Genomic DNA, 19,602 nt, shown 5'->3' on the forward strand with positions numbered 1-19,602 from the left:
ATTACATAATCAATCTGGATCCTTCAAGTATCTTCAGGTCTCTTCCACATATACAACCTTCTTCTATTATTCTTAGACCAAGTGTTAGCAATTATAAAATTATACTCTGTGCAAAATTCTACCAGACAGCTTCCTCTTTCATTCCTTCCCCCCAATCCACGTTCACCTACTTCTCTTCCTTTTCCTACTATCAAATTCCTGTGCCTCATCAAAATTAAATTTTTGTCTCCTTTAACTATATGAATAATTTCTTTTATCTCATCATATATTTCTTTAATCTCTTCATCATCTGCAGGGCTATTTGGCATGTAAAACTTCTGCTACTCTGGTAGGCATGGGTTTTGTGTGTATCTTGACTACGATAATGCGTTCATTACACTGTTCATAGTACCTTATCAGCCATTCCTATTTTCTAATTCATTATTAAACCCACTCCTGCTTTACCCTGATTTGAATTTGTATCTATAACCCTGTATTCACGTGACCAAAAGTCCTGTTCCTCCTGCCACCAAACTGCCCTAATTCCCCTATATCTAACTTCAACCTGTCTATTTCCCTTTTTAAATTTTCTAACATACCTGCACTGTTCATAGTACCTTATCAGCCATTCCTATTTTCTAATTCATTATTAAACCCACTCCTGCTTTACCCTGATTTGATTTTCTATCTATAAACCTGTATTCACTTGACCAAAAGTCCTGTTCCTCCTGCCACCAAACTTCACTAATTCCCACTATATCTAACTTCAACCTGTCCATTTCCTTTTTAAATTTTCTAACCTACCTGCAGGTTTAAGAGGTCTTACATTTCATGTTTCGATCTATTGTGAGAGTGGGGGGAACTCTGCCCAAACAGGCTATGAAGGCCCAATGTTACTGACCAGCCACCATGTCATCCTCAGCCCACAGCATCACTGGATGTGGCTATGGAGGGACATGTGGACAGCACACTGCTCTCCCAGTCGTATGTCACAAGTAGCTCCTCAGTTTGCTCACAAGGGCTGAGTGTACCCTGTTTGCCAACAGTGCTGGGCAGAACACACGATCACCCATCCAAGTGCTAGTCTAGCCGGACAGTGCTTAACTTTGGTGATCTGACAGGAAACAAGTGTTGTCACTGTGGCACAGCTGTTGGTCTGATCAGCAGAATGTCAGTCTTATTTCTCCTGATGATGACATCTCCTAACAAGGGAACCTCCACATCGCACCCCTTTCAGATTTAGTTATAAGTTGGCACAGTGGAGATAGGCCTTGAAAAACTGAACACAGATCAATTGAGAAAACAGGAAGAAGTTGTGTGGAACTATGAAAAAAATAAGCAAAATATACAAACTGAGTAGTCCATGGGCAAGACAGGCAACATCAAGGACAATGTAAGCTCAGGTGCACCGTGGTTCTGTGGTTAGCATGAGCAGCTGCTGAACGAGAGGTGCTTGGTTCAAGTCTTTCCCGAGTGAAAATTTTACTTTCTTTATTTTCGCAAAGTTATGATCTGTCCGTTCGTTCATTGACGTCTCTGTTCATTGTTATAAGTTTAGTGTCTGTGTTTTGCGACCGCACTGCAAAACCGTGCGATTAGTAGATGAAAGGACGTGCCTCTCAAATGGGAACCGAAAACATTTGATCGCCAGGTCATAGGTCACCGATTCCTCCACAGGAAAACACGTCTTATATATTCTATACGACACTGGTGACAGCATGTGCGTCACATGACAGGAATATGTTGTCGACCCACCTAACTTGTACACTTGGCGAATGGGTAAAAACATTCTTCTACCTTGCCCGATTTAGGTTTTCTTGTGGATGTGATAATCACTCCCAAAAAATTAAATTTTTCACTCGAGGGTAGACTTGAACCAAGGACCTCTTGTTCCTCAGCTACTCACGCTAACCACAGGACCATGGTGCTCCTGAGGTAAAGCTATCCTTGAAGTTGCTTATCTTCACTATAGACTACTCAGTTTGTTTATTCATTTTTTCCATAGTTCCATACAACTTCTTCCTGTTTTCTCAATTGTTCTGTCTTCAGTTTTTCAAGGCCTATCCACTGTGCCAACTTATAACTAAATCTGAGGGGGGTGCGATGGGGAGGTTCCCCTGTAAGTAGTTCCCACATGGAGTTCCAACCCACCTTAGGGTGTTCAAATAATTACATAACTCAGATTCAATTAGTCCTCTGCAGCACCTAACTAGTTTGGAGCTGAACCAGTTCCAATAGCGTCATGAGATGAACTTATGCCTGTATTAGGTCATCTGATGGAACAAGACATCCTGACACCTAATCAATATGCAATAACACTGGAATTGTTACGAGAACCAAATAGTGCTCTATGTGTTTCTCGTGACTTTAAATTAACTGTAAATGCACAATCAGAGATTGTCCCATTCCAAGACCAGAAGAGTTCATGTCAATACTATCAGGTGGACAGTACTTCTTTAAAACTAATCTATCTGCAGTTTATTTTTTACTGCGACTAGATGAACAGCTCCGCCAATTCATGGTCGTAAACACCCTAATTGTATTGTGCAGATGCAAAAGGTTACCTTTAGGAATCGGTAGTGCACTAGACTTTTCCAGCATTTCTTGCAGCAGCTGATTCAAAACATTTTGAATAGTCAGTTATCTGGATGATATATAAGTATGCTACATCTTGTAACTTACGTCTAGTGTTCCATCACTACAACAAAATGGATTGAAGTACAACCTACAAAAGTTTGAATTCTTTCATCAGTGAGTGGAATATTTAGGCCACATACTGAGTTTTAAAGGACTTCGAGCCACTCTGTGGAAGTGGCAGAAAATACTAAAGTGCCTGTGCACTTAAAAGACCTTCAGTCATATCTCCACAGATGGAAGATAAACTTACAACTAAAATTATTGACCATTTTGATTAAACAAAACTGACTTTATTGATCTGGAACAAAGGCTGGGTCTAATTTCAGTCACCTAGAAGGAACATGTTTCACAAAACAGTGACAAAGAAATTTCATATGTGATTGTATTTTTTCCATAATCTTCCCAACAAGCTATTTGGGCAATAAAAAAATTATATAGAAACAAGCTCATTTCTGAAGCATTTTCACCAGTCCTATACTCCTTTTTGGGATGCATTGTGGATTATGTGTATCTTATGTGGCAACATCAGTCAACTCTTTTATTCCTAGCAGGATCAAAGATTCAGTCTAAGATCATTCAGAGCTTTGTTAAGATTGGGTTCATCACAGCCTCTCATCGACAACTTTGAATGAGAAAGCTGGGCATAATCCAAGGCTTCATTTAACTTGGAGTGAACAACACTAGCAGTGGCTTTACCAATGAAGAAAGTGTGTAGATATCTTGCAACAATCCTTTGTTTGCTATCAGACTATGACTCTTTCATTGTAGCTGCATTCACAATTTCATCAAAACAAAGAGAGAAATGTGCTGCTCCAATATCATCAACCAATTATTTTTAAAATATGGAACTAAATAATTGCATACTAAATATCTTACCTGTGTCCTCGAAAAGGTGAATTCAGAAGGAACACTTTCAGGAAACATTGCCTCAAAGATTTCTTTGCTATCTTCACAAGCTGGTTGAACAGCAAAGCTCTCTTCCCTATCACTTTCAAAAAATGTCCATTTATGAATGGTCAAATAAGTGTCAGGAGGCTTTTCACCAGTTAAAACATTATCTAAATTCTGCTTCTTGTGTGGCAACCTATGGCCCATCAAAATCTTTTATCCTGTTCACCAATTTGTCTCAATATGGGACTGGGAAAGTTCTTTCTCACAAAAGAGATATAGGTATGAACAACCTATTGTATGTATGTCTAAAATGCTGACTTCAGCCTGGATCAATTACTCACAAATCAGAAAGTAACACTAGCTATTATATTTGGCAAACAAAAATTCCATACATATTGTACACCACAAAATTTCACACATAATGGACCAAAAACCATTAATTTCCTTATTTGGTCCTAAGAACTGCCTTCCAGAAAAAACGCTGGCCCCTCTTCCTCAGCAATAACAATTATTCAATTCATTATTGGCCAACAGCAGGGCATGCTAATGCTGATGCCCTATCCAGACTACCTATGGCATCAGATCTAACATTTGATTCTTGTGAAACACTGTCCTTCCAAACAGATGACACCTCACAAAACCACCTACAAGAGTTTCCTGTTACTGAATTTGTAATTGCAAAAGTTACAGCTTAGGACCTTATCCTCAAACAAGTTATGAAATACATTCACTGAAATTGGCCAGAACACCTCCTATCCCACTCCCGTAAAGAGCTTCACATATATTTTCTCCTAAAAAACAGGATACTGATGCAGGGAGTACTGATGCCGACATTAGACAGTGAAGACTGCTGTGTACTCAGCATGCCATAAACATCCTGCACCTTGTCCATTAGGGGAAGACATGTATGAAGGCACTTGCAAGAGCAGCACACTTACTGGCATGCAGGACATTCAGGGGACAGCCTGTTCCAGCGCGACCTGCACGTCAACCCAGTGTATATCAATACGGACTTCACTGGCTCCTTTTTGGGAGAGAGGTAGCTCATCATCATAGACTTATTTTCCAAGTTTCTTTATGTAGTTCAAATGTCAAACACCATAACAAGGAAGACAGTAATCACTTTTCAGAAAGTACTCGCCACTGAAGGGGCCTAGGATAAGCTGAGTGGTTAGTTGTTAAGTTTCAGATGCGGACAATGCTGTCAGCTAAAACTACGGTTGAGGTCTTGACCCAGTTCCTGGCATCAAATGCTCACAACAATTGATCCTCTGGGACCCCCAGAGGTCTACAACATGCACACACCAGCCCAACCATTGCCCCCACTACCCACTGGGCACAGAAGTTTAGGCTTGTGCCTTTGGGAGGATCTCATGATGGATAATAGGGATCATAGATGCACCAGGAATGATAAATATTTACACTTGATGCCAGTAGTACCATACTGGTATGACATCCCAACCAGCTATGCCCATGCTTGGCAGCTTCTACCTCTAGACAAGCACTGCTGCCCCCGGAGCCAGCTCAATACAACTTCAGATGCCTGGTAGACAGACATCCCCAGGTTTAGAGCTGCTGGAGCTGGTATCCCATGGAATGGGACCCTTTTCCATCACTAGCATCACCTACTTCCAGCACAGGCACAGAGATCAGAACTCCAGTTTCATCTGACTCCAGCAACAGTACCATGCTCCTTCAATAAGCAGAGAAACACTGTGACACCAAATGTAGAGATGGACAGCAAACCTTTAGCTGACTTGCCCATCCGCACCTCCCACCTCATGGTACAGTGATCATGATACTGATTGGGACACTTCTGGCCCTACACTCTGGCAAAGGGAGAAAGGGTGCTATATCTCCGTCCTCCAACAATGCTGTTTATATCCTGTGATGTCTGCTGCCAATGACTCATCCAGTGGCCAGTAAGAAGTGCCAACAGGCTGTCAAATGGAGCTGACCATTGACGTCAAGCCAGAGATAAAACATGGCCCCTGGGCAGCTGCAACACTTCGAATCACATTGTGCTAATGTCTCTATCTTGCTTACACTGTACTTTCATGGCCTGACTGCTTACTGGATTTCAACTGTACTAGGTTACATTTTGTATTGCTGTTCTGTAGAATCATTGACAGATCTGCTTGAACTTCAGCTGTTGGGATTATTCTTATGACTACCTGGCATGGAGAGGAACTGTATACCCATATAGTCAGTGTAATAGATAGGGTTTTGTCTATATCAAATGTAATACATTTTACTAGGCAAAACACTTTCTCGGTTATTTGACCTAGAACGGAACTGAGTATCAAAAGTTTGTAGGGCACTGAAAATTAGAACCAAATTATTATTATAATAGGAATGAAAGTAATTCATATTTTTGGATAAAGTCAATCTTGATGTGTTACCTTTGACTGTCACTTTATGTTCTCCAGTTCCTGGATGAGTGAACAGATCCACCTGTATGGAAACTTCTCCCACACTACCCTCATCAATACTCTGTGCTTCTGTGAAAAAAAGTACAGTATATAAATAATTTATTGAGAAAGTGAAACAAATATGGTCAAATTAAATTTGGCAAATCCTTTTATATTTGCAGAAACAAGAATTTGGTACAAACATTGTAGTTAAGTGCAGTAACAGATATTCATAAATGTCAGATTTTGTATAGAAAAGACATTCAACAAACAGACAGAACAGTGCATCCTGCCACAATATCTAAAAATGTCTATGCACCAAACAGATTTACACTCCCCAATACTATTCCTGACAGAAAGAGAAAAATATAAATGATTTAACAACAGAGTCTTGTGCAGGAATCAAAAGTAGTAATTTACATACTGCCCATTTATCACATGCACACATGCTAATTACAAGGTACAAAACATTGTTTCTTACCACAATTATGAGTATTCAATACCAAAACTAGATTTGGCAAAGCAAACGTCAGTAACAAAACTCATAAGTATTACTGGTTGGTTAAGAAAACATGCTAACATTGCTGTCCAAGCATTTTATACAAACACGTAATAACAGCTGGTAAGAGATCAAAAGTTGATATTCACAATGAGCAATTAACAAGAGCAGAACAGGCTCTTTACATGGACTTCTGATGTAGTGAGGTTAATTGTTTCAACTAGGGACATGAAAATTTCATGTAAACAATAATTTGAAAGAGAATGTGAAATCAGTGGTTTTCAATGGTACAAGATGAAAACACATGGTTTTCACATAATTTTGTATTTTCCATATTTCCTTGTAAAACTGTTATAAGTCAGAAGTGTCCTGTTCAGTAATACTGGTAGTTTTTAGTTATTTTATATTGAAACTGGATATTGAATTCTTTTCTCAAGGCTGAGATTCAAATAGAGTGTTAAAATGACTTTCATTTCCCACATAAAGAACTGCTGTCCTAGATGTGACGTCAGATGAAAATACCATACTTCCAACAAACTCTATTTCAGAATTCTGTTATGCATGGCAATGTGTCAACACTCATGTTGTCCAACACCTCAGAAGTCTGATAAGCAACTAAATTTTTTTCAACAAACAACTGTATAAAGGGTCAAACTTGCTTATCAAATATGCTGTCAATTCAGATTTATCTCAAACATGGCAAACACCATCCCTGTTTGACATAAAACGTCAAACACAGCAGCACACTTATGTCAAGTGATTGAAAGCTGCATCGAATGGGTGTGTTGGATGAAACTGCTGATTTTCATCTCACACACCTCATACAAGGATACCAAATATATTTTAGGTATTACTTTCACCAATGGCCATTGTTTCCTTTACATGAAGTACAAGATCTATCAAAAGATCTATCACCACTCATCCACTTGGTTCTGAGTGACTTGTCAGTGGGAAGGTCTACAGGCCTGTATAAGGGAGGCAGGGGCCAAGAAGAACTGCAGGTGTTATCCCCATCCCTCTAACCAACAAGTACAAATGCTGTCTTCCAGTGAAACTGAGCCAGTAAGACATACTTCACCTGTTGGGATACCTGTTGCGTCCACTGTCAAGGGGAGGTGAACACAAAAAGTTAGGGGTCTCTTAATCATTGGCAATTCAACTGCTCTCCCCTCCCTCTTGGGAAACGGCAGCAACGGGTGGGGGAAGGATAACCTTGTGCTGTCTGTGTGCATGCCTAGACACATCATTCCCCATAATAAAGAAGCCATTCCAATATTCGCTGAGGGTACAACGTGATACCAAATACAAGTTGTGATACACATTGGAATGAAGGATGCCTGTTGTCTGGTGTTATTCTTGGAACAGTTAAGTGACTGGCACAGAAGCTTGAGAAGATTAGCACTGCTCACAGAGTTCAACAAACCTCATCATAATCTGAAGCAGTCCTCAAAACTTATTGGGGCCCTTTGGATCTTTGCTGAGCAAAAGACCTGAACCAAAGATTTCAAAGGAGCTGTGAAAAGTTATGCTGTGACTTGCTAGACTTGTGCTATAGGGTTGAGAATTGTAGGGACTCTCTGTGCCTCTAAATGGGTCAGAGGGCACTACATACCAGAAGCTGGAGTGCATACAAGGGTTTCTTAGGCGATTCTGCATCCATTCCTAGCTCTAGGAGACCCTCAAGTATGAGGGTAAGATTGAAGCAAATGCACTCCCCCCCTCCCCCACATTACATGATTAAACTCCTAGAGATCAATTGCCAAAGCAGTCACAACAAAGTCGAAGAGTTTGAAACAGTCCTAAGAACTTTCAAAGCTGATATAAAACTAGATGCCAAAAGCCAGTAAAAACTTGAAACTGACAGTTGTGAGTTTTTGGGTTAAATCTAAGAGTATACTGAAATGACAAGACAATGAGTTATGGAGGTGGTGTATTTGTCACAGCAGAGAGAACTTCAAAACCATGAAGACAGAAGCTACAGCATCATGGAAACTGTTTAGGTAAGACTCATTATAAAGGTTGGATATAACCTTGTAGTTGAATATTTTTCATTAGCCTCCAAACTCACTCCCAGATGTAACCAAAACCTTTAGACATAAGCTCAGTTTGCTAGTATGAGTGTTCCTCAAACACAGCGTCATCAGTGGAAGAGCCTCTCTCATCTAAGAATTAGTTGGGATGGTTATAATTTTACAAGTGGTGGGCGTGGCAAGACACCCTGTGAACATTATTAAATAAGGCATTTAGCAATGTTCACAGGATGTATTGTCACACCCACCATTTATAAAAGTGGTGGGAATGATAGAGCAGAAGGTCAGGAACCCACTTGTGTTGGAAATATATTGTACATAATATTAGACATAATGGCAAGAAATAGGTCTATATCTTTGACATTGGTCTGTTGTAGAGCTTCGGAACATGTTTTATGTTTGTGTATTACATTTCTGGAGACTGATAATCTCCTCTGTAGGAATCAACAATGGTTCCCAAACAATGATCATGTGAAGCCCAGTTTTCTCTGTTTGTACACGAAACCCAGAAGGCGGCAGATACAATGTCTGGGTAAATACCATATTCCATGATTTCCACAAGGTATGTGATACAGCTCCTCAATGTTACCTATTGAACGAAATATGAGCAACCAGAATATCAGACTAACTGTGTGATTAAACTGAAGAAATCCTAGCAAACAGAACATAGCAATGTTTTTCAATGGAAAGGAAGGAAGGAAAATTGGCTTTAACATACTGTCAACATCAAGGACACTAGAGACGGAGCACAAACTCGGACTGTGTCAAGGATGGGGAATGATATCAGCTGTGCCCTTTCAAAGGAACCATCCTGGCATTTGCCTGGAGCAATTTAGAGAAATCGTGAAAAACCAAGATCATCCTCCCAAATGTGAGTCCAGTGTCCTAGCCATCACATGCCACCTCGCTTGGTATTCTCAATGGAGAGAAGTCTTCAAACATAACGCTAACTTTGGGCATACCGCCAAGGGAATGTTACAGGTACTGTACTTTTCACAATACTATAAATGTCATAACACAGAGCACTGGAAGTTCCCTGAGGCTTTCTGCGGATATTGCTGCTTCATACAGAGAAGTTGTATTGCTAGGAAATTATAGAAAGGGTTGATACAGATAATAGAAAAGATTCAAAGAAGAGCAGAGTGCTTCATTACAGGTTCATTTAGTAAACACGAGAGAGTCACAGGAGACATCAAGCAACTTCAATGGCAGACGCTGTGAGAGGCATTTTGCATCACAGCGTGGTTTACAGTTATTGCTCTGAGACTATACATTCCTTGATAAGTCAACAAATATATTTGCTTGCTCTTATCTGTATCTCGTGAAATGCCCTTGAAGATGAATTGGAGAGATTCAAGCCAACACAGAGGTTTACTAGCAATCATTCTTTACACGAATCCTTCATGAATGGAATGGGAAAGGGGGATGTGACAGTGGTAAATAAAGTACTCTTCACCACACAGAGCAAGGTGGCTTGTGAAGTATAGATGTAGATGTAGATCTCTTTGAAGATGCCCATACTGAAACTAGCATCAGTAACCACACGGAAGCTGTGGCAACAATGGTTACTAAAGCACAAATCACAGCTCAAACAAGATTTACATATTTAGTAAGTGAAAGAGGCATTCATGTCCCACCACAATGAGGAACTCAAAACATTTACCTCTGGACAGAAGCATGTAAAACTGTGGCTACAAATTACAAGAATAGTTGTCTACACAAAAAATGGATATGTACATCTACATCTACATATATACTCTGCTAGCCACCAAGCAGTGTGTGGCAGAGAGCACTATTCATGCCAAAGTCATATTTCCCCCCCTCTATTCCACTCGTGGATCACACGAGGGAAAAACGACTGTCTGAACGCCTCAGTACGAGCTCTAATTTACCTTAGCTTTGAATGGCGATCATTGCATGATCTGAAAGTTGGTGTTAATATATATGCTCTACATCCTCGGTGAAGATTGGATTTTGGAATTTAGCAAGCAGCCCCTTCCGTTTAGTGTGTCATCATGTAACAACAACAACTCTATACTATTGTACATATAAGTAGTTCTTTTCTTCCAATTTTTCGATAAACTTGTGTATTTGATGTTCTGACTTCATTTCTTTTTGTTTCATGCCATTATATTAAGGAAACTGTAAATAAGTTTCAATGTGAATATTAATGTTTATGTCAAATGTCAAGCAATATTCTAATAGAACTGAAATGTAACAAATGTTGAAACAGTTGTACGATGTTTAAAATTGTAACTGTCCATCTGGTCCATTTGTAGGCAATGTGTTAGGATATGTAGAATGCAAAACCTCGGGTGAATACCCGGTCTGTCAGGGAGCGGTAAAAGGAATAGGCAGGCGAGCGTGGGAAAATGCACGTGGGCACTGCACGGCACAACGGGCTCAGCAGTAGTAGTTGGAGTTTGGCTCTGGCTAAGAAGAATGAAAGTGCCGACACATCAAGAGCCATACCTGTGGTTGTGTGTGTGCTCTGTGCCTCGCCATCTCGCCACCTGCCAACCGCCACATCGATACTAGCAGGTTGAAACTTTATGTACTGTGTTCGTGTGGATCAGAGAGTGAACTGAGTTTATTGGGGTGCAATAATAAACTAAATTTTACCAGAACTTTTCCATCATATAATTATCCTCACAACTAACCTAGAGAGGGTCCTTTCCAAATGTTGTGCAATCTGAGTGTCCCAAAATGAAAATTAAAATTTGTGTTAATAATAATTATTTGCAGAACTAATTATATTAGAATTGTGTTTAAAGAAATATTTTGTTAATAAACCAGTAAATGAATAACAAAGATCTAACGAAGTTGAAAGATAACTTTAGTATTGATATAAGTAATGAAGTTTATTATTTAGAGACAGATTTAAAGGCATTTAAATGAGCAATAAATACGATGAAAAGAGTAGTAACTTATATACTGGAAATCTTGAATGCATAATAAATTCAGTAATCATTTTTTTTTAATACAGTGATCATTACAATTTCGGGGTCCCCCCTCATTCATTTGAATTCTGAAGTATTCTCAATTAGTTTTTACGAGCAAAAGTTAAAGTCAATATAAAAGTGAAAATTTATCAGTGTTTTACCTTTATCAAAATTGACATTTTGTGTGTGCCATGAAAGTACAATTTCTAGGGTAACCTATGCCCAATTTTAATCAGATTAATAGACAGTATGAAGTTTTGTAGTAAACATTATAGTGTAGTGTTATGTATTCATGATTTTCCATATCAGTACAGAATGTGAAGCTATCAGTTCAATAGATTTTCTGGTTCTAAAATTCTACTGTATTATGCAGTGTTACAACTTGTTGTTTTGCATGAATATATACCAATTTGTACAGTGAAGAAACTCAGTTAATGCCTAATTTGGCTGGCGACTGTATTATTGTCACATTGGTAGCATCTTCTGGTTTGCATTTGTTCTGTTCTGACGTGTGATTGCATTTCAAACTTACTTGACGTATCATTGTTATTACAGAGTGGATGTAAGTCTGATTTGCCACCATTCAGGTGCACACAGTCGATATCTATACGAAAATCCTTTCTCATAAGGTGAATCCGTTCACTTACCATAGCACAGGCATTAACGAGTGCTGAATACCGAACCGTGGATATTCAGTGGCACAAATTGCAAAAATATTCAGAGAAATAAATAGCAGTGAATGTCAAGTATGGTAGTGAGGTGTAATTTGCGTTCAGTATGGACAAGAACGTAGACACAGTAGATGCGCCGAGCGTAAGGGAAGATGCGGCTGGCATTGACAGGAATTTACGCGGCCAAATAACAGATGGCGTTAGCGGTAGACAATTGGCGTTTGTACAATACCACGAATATGTTAACGAACAGATTGAAATGTCGAGATCGCCTCGAACACAGCAAGGAATAAAACAGGAAGTAGAGGGTGACTTGTAGATGATAGTGGGTATGTAAACGAATCCACTGACAAGTTTGATTCATCACAGATAAAGAAAGAACAGAAAGAAAATTTTGGAGTAGAATCAGAACGCACCGATTCCGTAGAACAAGAACCTATTTGAATGATTAACCAAACAAATTGCAGGACAGAATGACCAGCTTCAAACACACGTTGGTCAGCTTAAAGCACAGGTCAAAGAACAAGGAATTAAAATTGAACAGGTAGAACAAAAAGTGGGCAATTTAAGTTCTGCAATATATACTATGAAATCTGAAACTGACACAATTAATAAAAATATGAATACTATGCAGGGGGAAATTGACGACATTAACAGTAGGTTTGATGTTGAAATTCTCAACATCCAAGAGAAAGTAGAGCCTCTAGTTGAAACAATAGTAGACGAAAAAGTTTTTGGTCTTAAAACTGAGATCGTAAACAAATGTCAACATGGAATCTCACAGTTGAAAAAGTCAGTTTCAGATACTGAAAGAAATTTAGGCGAAAAAGTTACCAGTTGTGTACAAAAGTGTGAACAAAATACATCGAAAATTCAAGGCAAAATTTTCGATCTCGAGAGTAAAATCAAAGATAGGCCTGGTGTTGTCTGTAATGGCACACCACTTATGAAGCTGTTGGAAGATGAGGAATGCTTCAATCCTGCCAAGAAACATAACAGACGGCATCCGTTGGATTTCATCAAAAATTGCGAGAGGATGTTTCCGAAACACTTATCTGGTCAGGAAAAGATAAACGTAGTAATTAGCGCCTTAGCAGATGACGCTAAGCACTGGGGAATTAACTTGAATACCGAACCAATGACGTTCGAAGAGCTTAAACAAAAGTTTACGGAAGAATACTGGTCCGAACAAAAACAGGATCATTTGTGGTGCAAGCTTATCATGGCCAAACTTCACGATAACAGGGGCAGGAATTCTTTGAAGGATTTCTGTGAATATTGGTACTGAAAGTTGACACACTCAAGAGGGAGAAGATCTGATTCTGAAATCGTATGGGAGCTATATAAAGAGCTTCCAGAAGATTCGAAGAGATATGTGGGAAGCAATCATTGCAGCTTCCAATCGTTTCTCGAAAGGGTCGAAGACGAAGACCACTGGTGCGAAAGTCGTGCCAATTATCAATAATGACGGGAGGAATGACAGTGATGGTTTTCACGTCAACATAATAAAGGGAGGTAGAGGCAGAGGAAGAGGAAGAGGGAGTTATCCAGGTGGCGGTAGAGGGTACACCGCGCAAAATAGCTACGATGCGGGAAACTGATTTCCGCGAACGTTGCGGGCCAAACGGAAGCGGACAGAACATACCGGCCCCAATTTAAGAAACAATACTGGACTGACAGTAAAGTTATGAGGCAGCTTAGGGACAGGTGTGGAACAATGCAGCGTGTTGTTGCGAAACAAGCGTCAGGTGCGTGCGCAGATTATTCATCTTCGCCACGCAGTGCGCTACATGTTAACAGGCGAGTGGAGCATCAGAGTGCAATGGCCCAGCCTAGCAGATCAGCTATTCACAGAGAAGCCGCTAGCAAGGCGGCAGAATTAGATACGATCATTGCCATAAGGTCTGGCGAATACAGAGGTGCAGTTAGCAGTGTTAGCAATGAAGTAAATGGCGAGAATGAATTAGCTGAAGTAACTGATTGGCGTGTGCAGATCGACAATCTGTACAAGGGCCTTAAGCAATGTGAGTGGGAGGATTTTAAGAAGGAATATGAGGCAAGGAGGTTAATTAGTGAAAAAGGAAATAGTAGGGAGGTCGATAAGCTGACATGGCCTGAATTTAAGGAGGAGGGGGTAAATAGCGCCGTGCAAAGTATGCGTGCTGCCGATAGGACAATGGTTAAAGATAGGAAGGAATTGGAGGACGAAATCCTAAGCATCGACGAGGAAGTAACTTCTGTTAACGATCCGCTAACAGTACAAGCTGTTACGGAAAGGCACTGTGGGGAAGGGGCAGGTAATTCCCTACGAGTAACTGAAGTCCACGAGGATTACACTAAATATGAAGTAACAGTGGATGTGAGTAAAGCTGATTATGAGGTCGTTTTGCCAAAAGAGGATATTGAGTTAAAATCAAATCCTGAGGAAAATGCAGAGGAAGAACTTACTGCCTGTCTCAGAAAAGCTTTTATGTTAGAACCTGAAAGCGATCCAGGATGGTCGGATTCTGACGATAGTTCAGATGACGGGTATTTCGGTACTAGTGAAAATAGTGAGAATACAGCTAATTGTGATATTTTACCTACTGATGATGAAGTTTTGAAACATAACCCAGATATTGAGACTGAACACAGAAAAAAGGAGCCACCAGACGACTCAGTGTCAATGTTACAAAGAGTTCAAGTATTTAATGACTTTGAACTCCCGCAACCAAAGAAACCGCCAGAAATAGGTGATGTGCAGGTCAAAAGCATATCTTGGGATGATGTTATTGTCAACCCAGATTTGCTTATGGAAGAACACAACAATGAAAAGCATTTGACGGTTAAACAAACTGTAATACCAGTTGAAAATTATAATGTGAAATTGCAAGTACTCCTTGATACTGGATGTCAGATAAGTGCTATCTCCCAATCGTTTTTCAAAGATATCTGTGATAAGCCTGGACTAGTAATTATGTCAATGACTGGTGTAAAAACTGTTGGTGCTACTGGCAAGACTAGCAAGCTAGTAAAGAACCAGATATTGGTTGAATTTAGCATAAAAGGACAAAAGTTTGAACACGATTTTTTGGTTGTGCCAGACTTGAGTACTGAAATGATTCTGGGTATAGATTGGCTAGATAAAGAAAAAGTTATTATTGATTGTAGCCAGCAAGTGGTCAAAATTAATAATGCATCTACGAATTTGGAAATAAAATTTGAGGAAAATGGGAAGGTGTTCGATTCAGAAATTGGTTCTTTATTGTTGGAGATCGACCAAGGGAATGATGGTTTGACAAACATGTATGAAATGTACCATGTCAAGAGGTTAATAGATGAGAGTGACAGACAGGGGCATGATTTTAAAGAAATTGTGGAAAATTTGAAGGAAATATCTCCTGATCAGAAAATAGAATTGCTTGATCTTTTAGAAAGTAATAGCACCATATTTTCGGACAAACCTGGCCTAGTTAAGAACTTTGAATACCAGATTGAGACATTAGAGCATAAACCTTTCTTTGTAAGACCATTTTCGGTAGCCATATCAAAGAGGCAGGCCATTCAAGTGGAAATAGATAAAATGATAGAATGGGGTGTAATCGAATGGAGTAACAGTGAATATAATAGTCCCCTTACCATCATGAATAAAAGGGATAGGGGAGTAAGAGTAGTCATTGACGCCAGGACTTTAAACAAAATTGTAAAGAAGGAAATAGGCAGACCTGAAAATCTGGACGAAATGCTCCGTAAGTTTTATAATCTTAAGTATTTAACCAGTCTGGACATGACCACCGGATACTGGCAAATCCCATTGAGCAAAGAATCCCGTAAATATACCACTTTTCTATTCGCTGGGAAATGCTATCAGTATGAAGTAGTACCATTTGGTCTTAGTACTTCTGTGGCGGTATTTATTAGGGCACTGGACTTTGTATTAGGGAGAGAATTAAGTTCCCGGCTAACTATTTCTGTAGATGACTTACTGATAGCTACTGAGGAATGGCAAGAGCATTGTGAATTATTGCAGGAAGTTTTTGTTGCTCTACAAGCAGGGGGCATGAAACTAAAGTGGAAGAAATGTGAATTTGTGAAGTCAGAAATAAAGTTTTTGGGGCATATTATTAATACGACCGGTATTGGCAAGGACCCGGAAAAGTTAAGTGTAATAGCAGAGTGTCCAGCTCCTACAAATAGAAAACAGTTGAAAGCCTTTTTAGGTCTATGTGGGTTCTATAGAAAATTCGCCACTTTGTTGCGAAAGCTTGAATTTTGTGTGTGTGTTTGTGTTTGTTTGTGTGTCTATCAACCTGCCAGCGCTTTCGTTCGGTAAGTCACATTATCTTTGTTTTTAGATATATTTTTCCCACGTGGAATGTTTCCAAAGATGATGTGACTTACCAAATGAAAGTGCTGGCAGGTTGACAGACACACAAACAAACACAAACATACACACAAAATTCAAGCTTTCGCAACAAACTGTTGCCTCATCAGGAAAGAGGGAAGGAGAGGGAAAGACGAAAGGATGTGGGTTTTAAGGGAGAGGGTAAGGAGTCATTCCAATCCCGGGAGCAGAAAGACTTACCTTAGGGGGAAAAAAGGATGGGTAACCATATATATATATATAAACAATATGTCTGCTTGTGTCTGTATGTGTGGATGGATATGTGTGTGTGTGCGAGTGTATACCTGTCCTTTTTTCCCCTTAAGGTAAGTCTTTCCGCTCCCGGGATTGGAATGACTCCTTACCCTCTCCCTTAAAACCCACATCCTTTCCATCTTTCCCTCTCCTTCCTCTTTCCTGATGAGGCAACAGTTGGTTGCGAAAGCTAGAATTTTGTGTGTATGTTTGTGTTTGTTTGTGTGTCTATCGACCTGCCAGCGCCTTCGTTCGGTAAGTCACCTCATCTTTATATATATATATATATATATATATATATATATATATATATATATATATATATATATATATATATATATATATATATATATATAAAACAAAGATGATGTGACTTACCAAATTAAAGTGCTGGCAGGTCGACAGACACACAAACAAACACAAACATACACACAAAATTCAAGCTTTCGCAACAAACTGTTGCCTCATCAGGAAAGAGGGAAGGAGAGGGAAAGACGAAAGGATGTGGGTTTTAAGGGAGAGGGTAAGGAGTCATTCCAATCCTGGGAGCAGAAAGACTTACCTTAGGGGGAAAAAAGGATGGGTAACCATATATATATATATAAACAATATGTCTGCTTGTGTCTGTATGTGTGGATGGATATGTGTGTGTGTGTGCGAGTGTATACCTGTCCTTTTTTCCCCTTAAGGTAAGTCTTTCCGCTCCCGGGATTGGAATGACTCCTTACCCTCTCCCTTAAAACCCACATCCTTTCCATCTTTCCCTCTCCTTCCTCTTTCCTGATGAGGCAACCGTTGGTTGCGAAAGCTAGAATTTTGTGTGTATGTTTGTGTTTGTTTGTGTGTCTATCGACCTGCCAGCGCCTTCGTTCGGTAAGTCACCTCATCTTTGTTTTTATATATATATATATATATATATATATATATATATATATATATATATATATAAAACAAAGATGATGTGACTTACCAAATTAAAGTGCTGGCAGGTCAACACACACACAATCAAACACAAACATACACACAAAATTCAAGCTTTTGCAACAAACTGTTGCCTCATCAGGAAAGAGGGAAGGAGAGGGAAAGACGAAAGGATGTGGCTTTTAAGGGAGAGGGTAAGGAGTCATTCCAATCCCAGGAGCGGAAATACTTACCTTAGGGGGAAAAAAGGACGGGTATACACTCGCACACACACACATATCCATCCACACATATACAGACAAAAGCAGACATATTTAAAGACAAAGTGTTTGGGGAGAGATGTCAGTCGAGGCAGAAGTGCAGAGGCAAAGATGTTGTTGAATGACAGGTGAGGTGTGAGTGGCGGCAACTTGAAATTAGTGGAGATTGAGGCCTGGTGGATATCGGGAAGAGAGGATATACAGAAGAGCAAGTTCCCATCTCCGGAGCTCAGACAGGTTGGTGTTAGTGGGAAGTATCCAGATAACCCGGACGGTGTAACACTGTGCCAAGATGTGCTGGCCGTGCACCAAGGCATGTTTAGCCACAGGGTGATCCTCATTACCTACAAACAATGTCTGCATGTGTCCATTCATGCGAATGGACAGTTTGTTGCTGGTCATTCCCACATAGAATGCGTCACAGTGTAGGCAGGTCAGTTGGTAGATCACGTGGGTGCTTTCACACGTGGCTCTGCCTTTGATCGTGTACACCTACCGGGTTACAGGACTGGAGTAGGTGGTGGTGGTGGGAGGGTGCATGGGATAGGTTTTACACCGGGGGTGGTTACAAGGGTAGGAGCCAGAGGGTAGGGAAGGTGGTTTGGAGATTTCATAGGGATGAACTAAGAGGTTACGAAGGTTAGGTGGACGGCGGAAAGACATTCTTGGTGGAGTGGGGAGGATTTCATGAAGGATGGATCTCATTTCAGGGCAGGATATATAATAGAGGAAAACATTCCACGTGGGAAAAATATGATATGTGTGGATGGATATGTGCGTGTGTATACCCGTCCTTTTTTCCCCCTAAGGTAAGTCTTTCCGCTCCCGGGATTGGAATGACTCCTTACCCTCTCCCTCAAAACCCACATCCTTTCGTCTTTCCCTCTCCATCCCTCTTTCCTGATGAGGCAACAGTTTGTTGCGAAAGCTTGAATTTCGTGTGTATGTTTGTGTTTGTTTATGTGTCTATCGACCTGCCAGCACTTTCGTTCGGTAAGTCACATCATCTGTGTTGGAAAGATTTAGTCACTGAGGAATGGAGAGTATGTTGGCCACACGACTTTGATACTGATGTCATAGACTATTTCCATTTAGCATTGGGGCATAGTGGACCAAAGAAATGTTTGCATAAACTGAATAATGTACTAGTGATTGCTGGTAGTGTCAGTAAGAAGGTAAATGAACGAATTAAGTAGTGTGATGTCTGTCAAAGGGCCAAAGTACCTAACAGAACTAGTCAAGATTCAATGCAAAGTACATTACCTGAGGACACCCTAGAATTATTATCAGTAGATTTGTATGGTCCCCTCCCGAAGACTTCGGGAAATTGTGAATATATTTTAGTAATTTTGGAAGTATTCTCAAAGTTTGTAAAATTATACCCCTTGAAAAAGGCAACAGCAAAAGCTGTATTTAATAGGATGGTCAAATACTTCAGAACCATCAGGAAACCCAAGGTAGTACTATCTGATAATGGACCCCAGTTCATATCCAAAATCTGGAAAGCAGGAATAGAGGAAAATGGTGTGGAGGTTAAATATATCTCAGCCTACCACCCAGCTAGCAACCCGGTTGAAAGGTACATGCGAGAAATTGGGAGATTGTGTAGAACATACTGCAGTCATAACCATAGAGCCTGGGGCAGATTCAAACTGGACTTTGAGAATGTCATGAACACCTTACATCATGAATCTACTGGGTTCCCACCGGAAGACATTTTGTTAGGCAGCAGAAGTAAAAGCT

General features: G+C 40.0%; 1 protein-coding gene across 1 annotated transcript in view; it reads right to left on the reverse strand.

The window, feature by feature from the left end:
* LOC126198608 (protein unc-13 homolog B) overlaps window positions 1-19,602 on the reverse strand; it is a 450,615-nt gene that overhangs the window by 46,613 nt on the left and 384,400 nt on the right. Inside the window, exon 21 of the mRNA XM_049935061.1 lies at window positions 5,910-6,008. Within this exon, the coding sequence (XP_049791018.1) occupies window positions 5,910-6,008 (99 nt within the window). The remainder of the gene's footprint in view (window positions 1-5,909; window positions 6,009-19,602) is intronic.

The sequence above is a fragment of the Schistocerca nitens genome, chromosome 8, assembly GCF_023898315.1.
Source record: "Schistocerca nitens isolate TAMUIC-IGC-003100 chromosome 8, iqSchNite1.1, whole genome shotgun sequence".
NCBI classification, from domain to species: Eukaryota; Metazoa; Arthropoda; class Insecta; order Orthoptera; family Acrididae; genus Schistocerca; species Schistocerca nitens.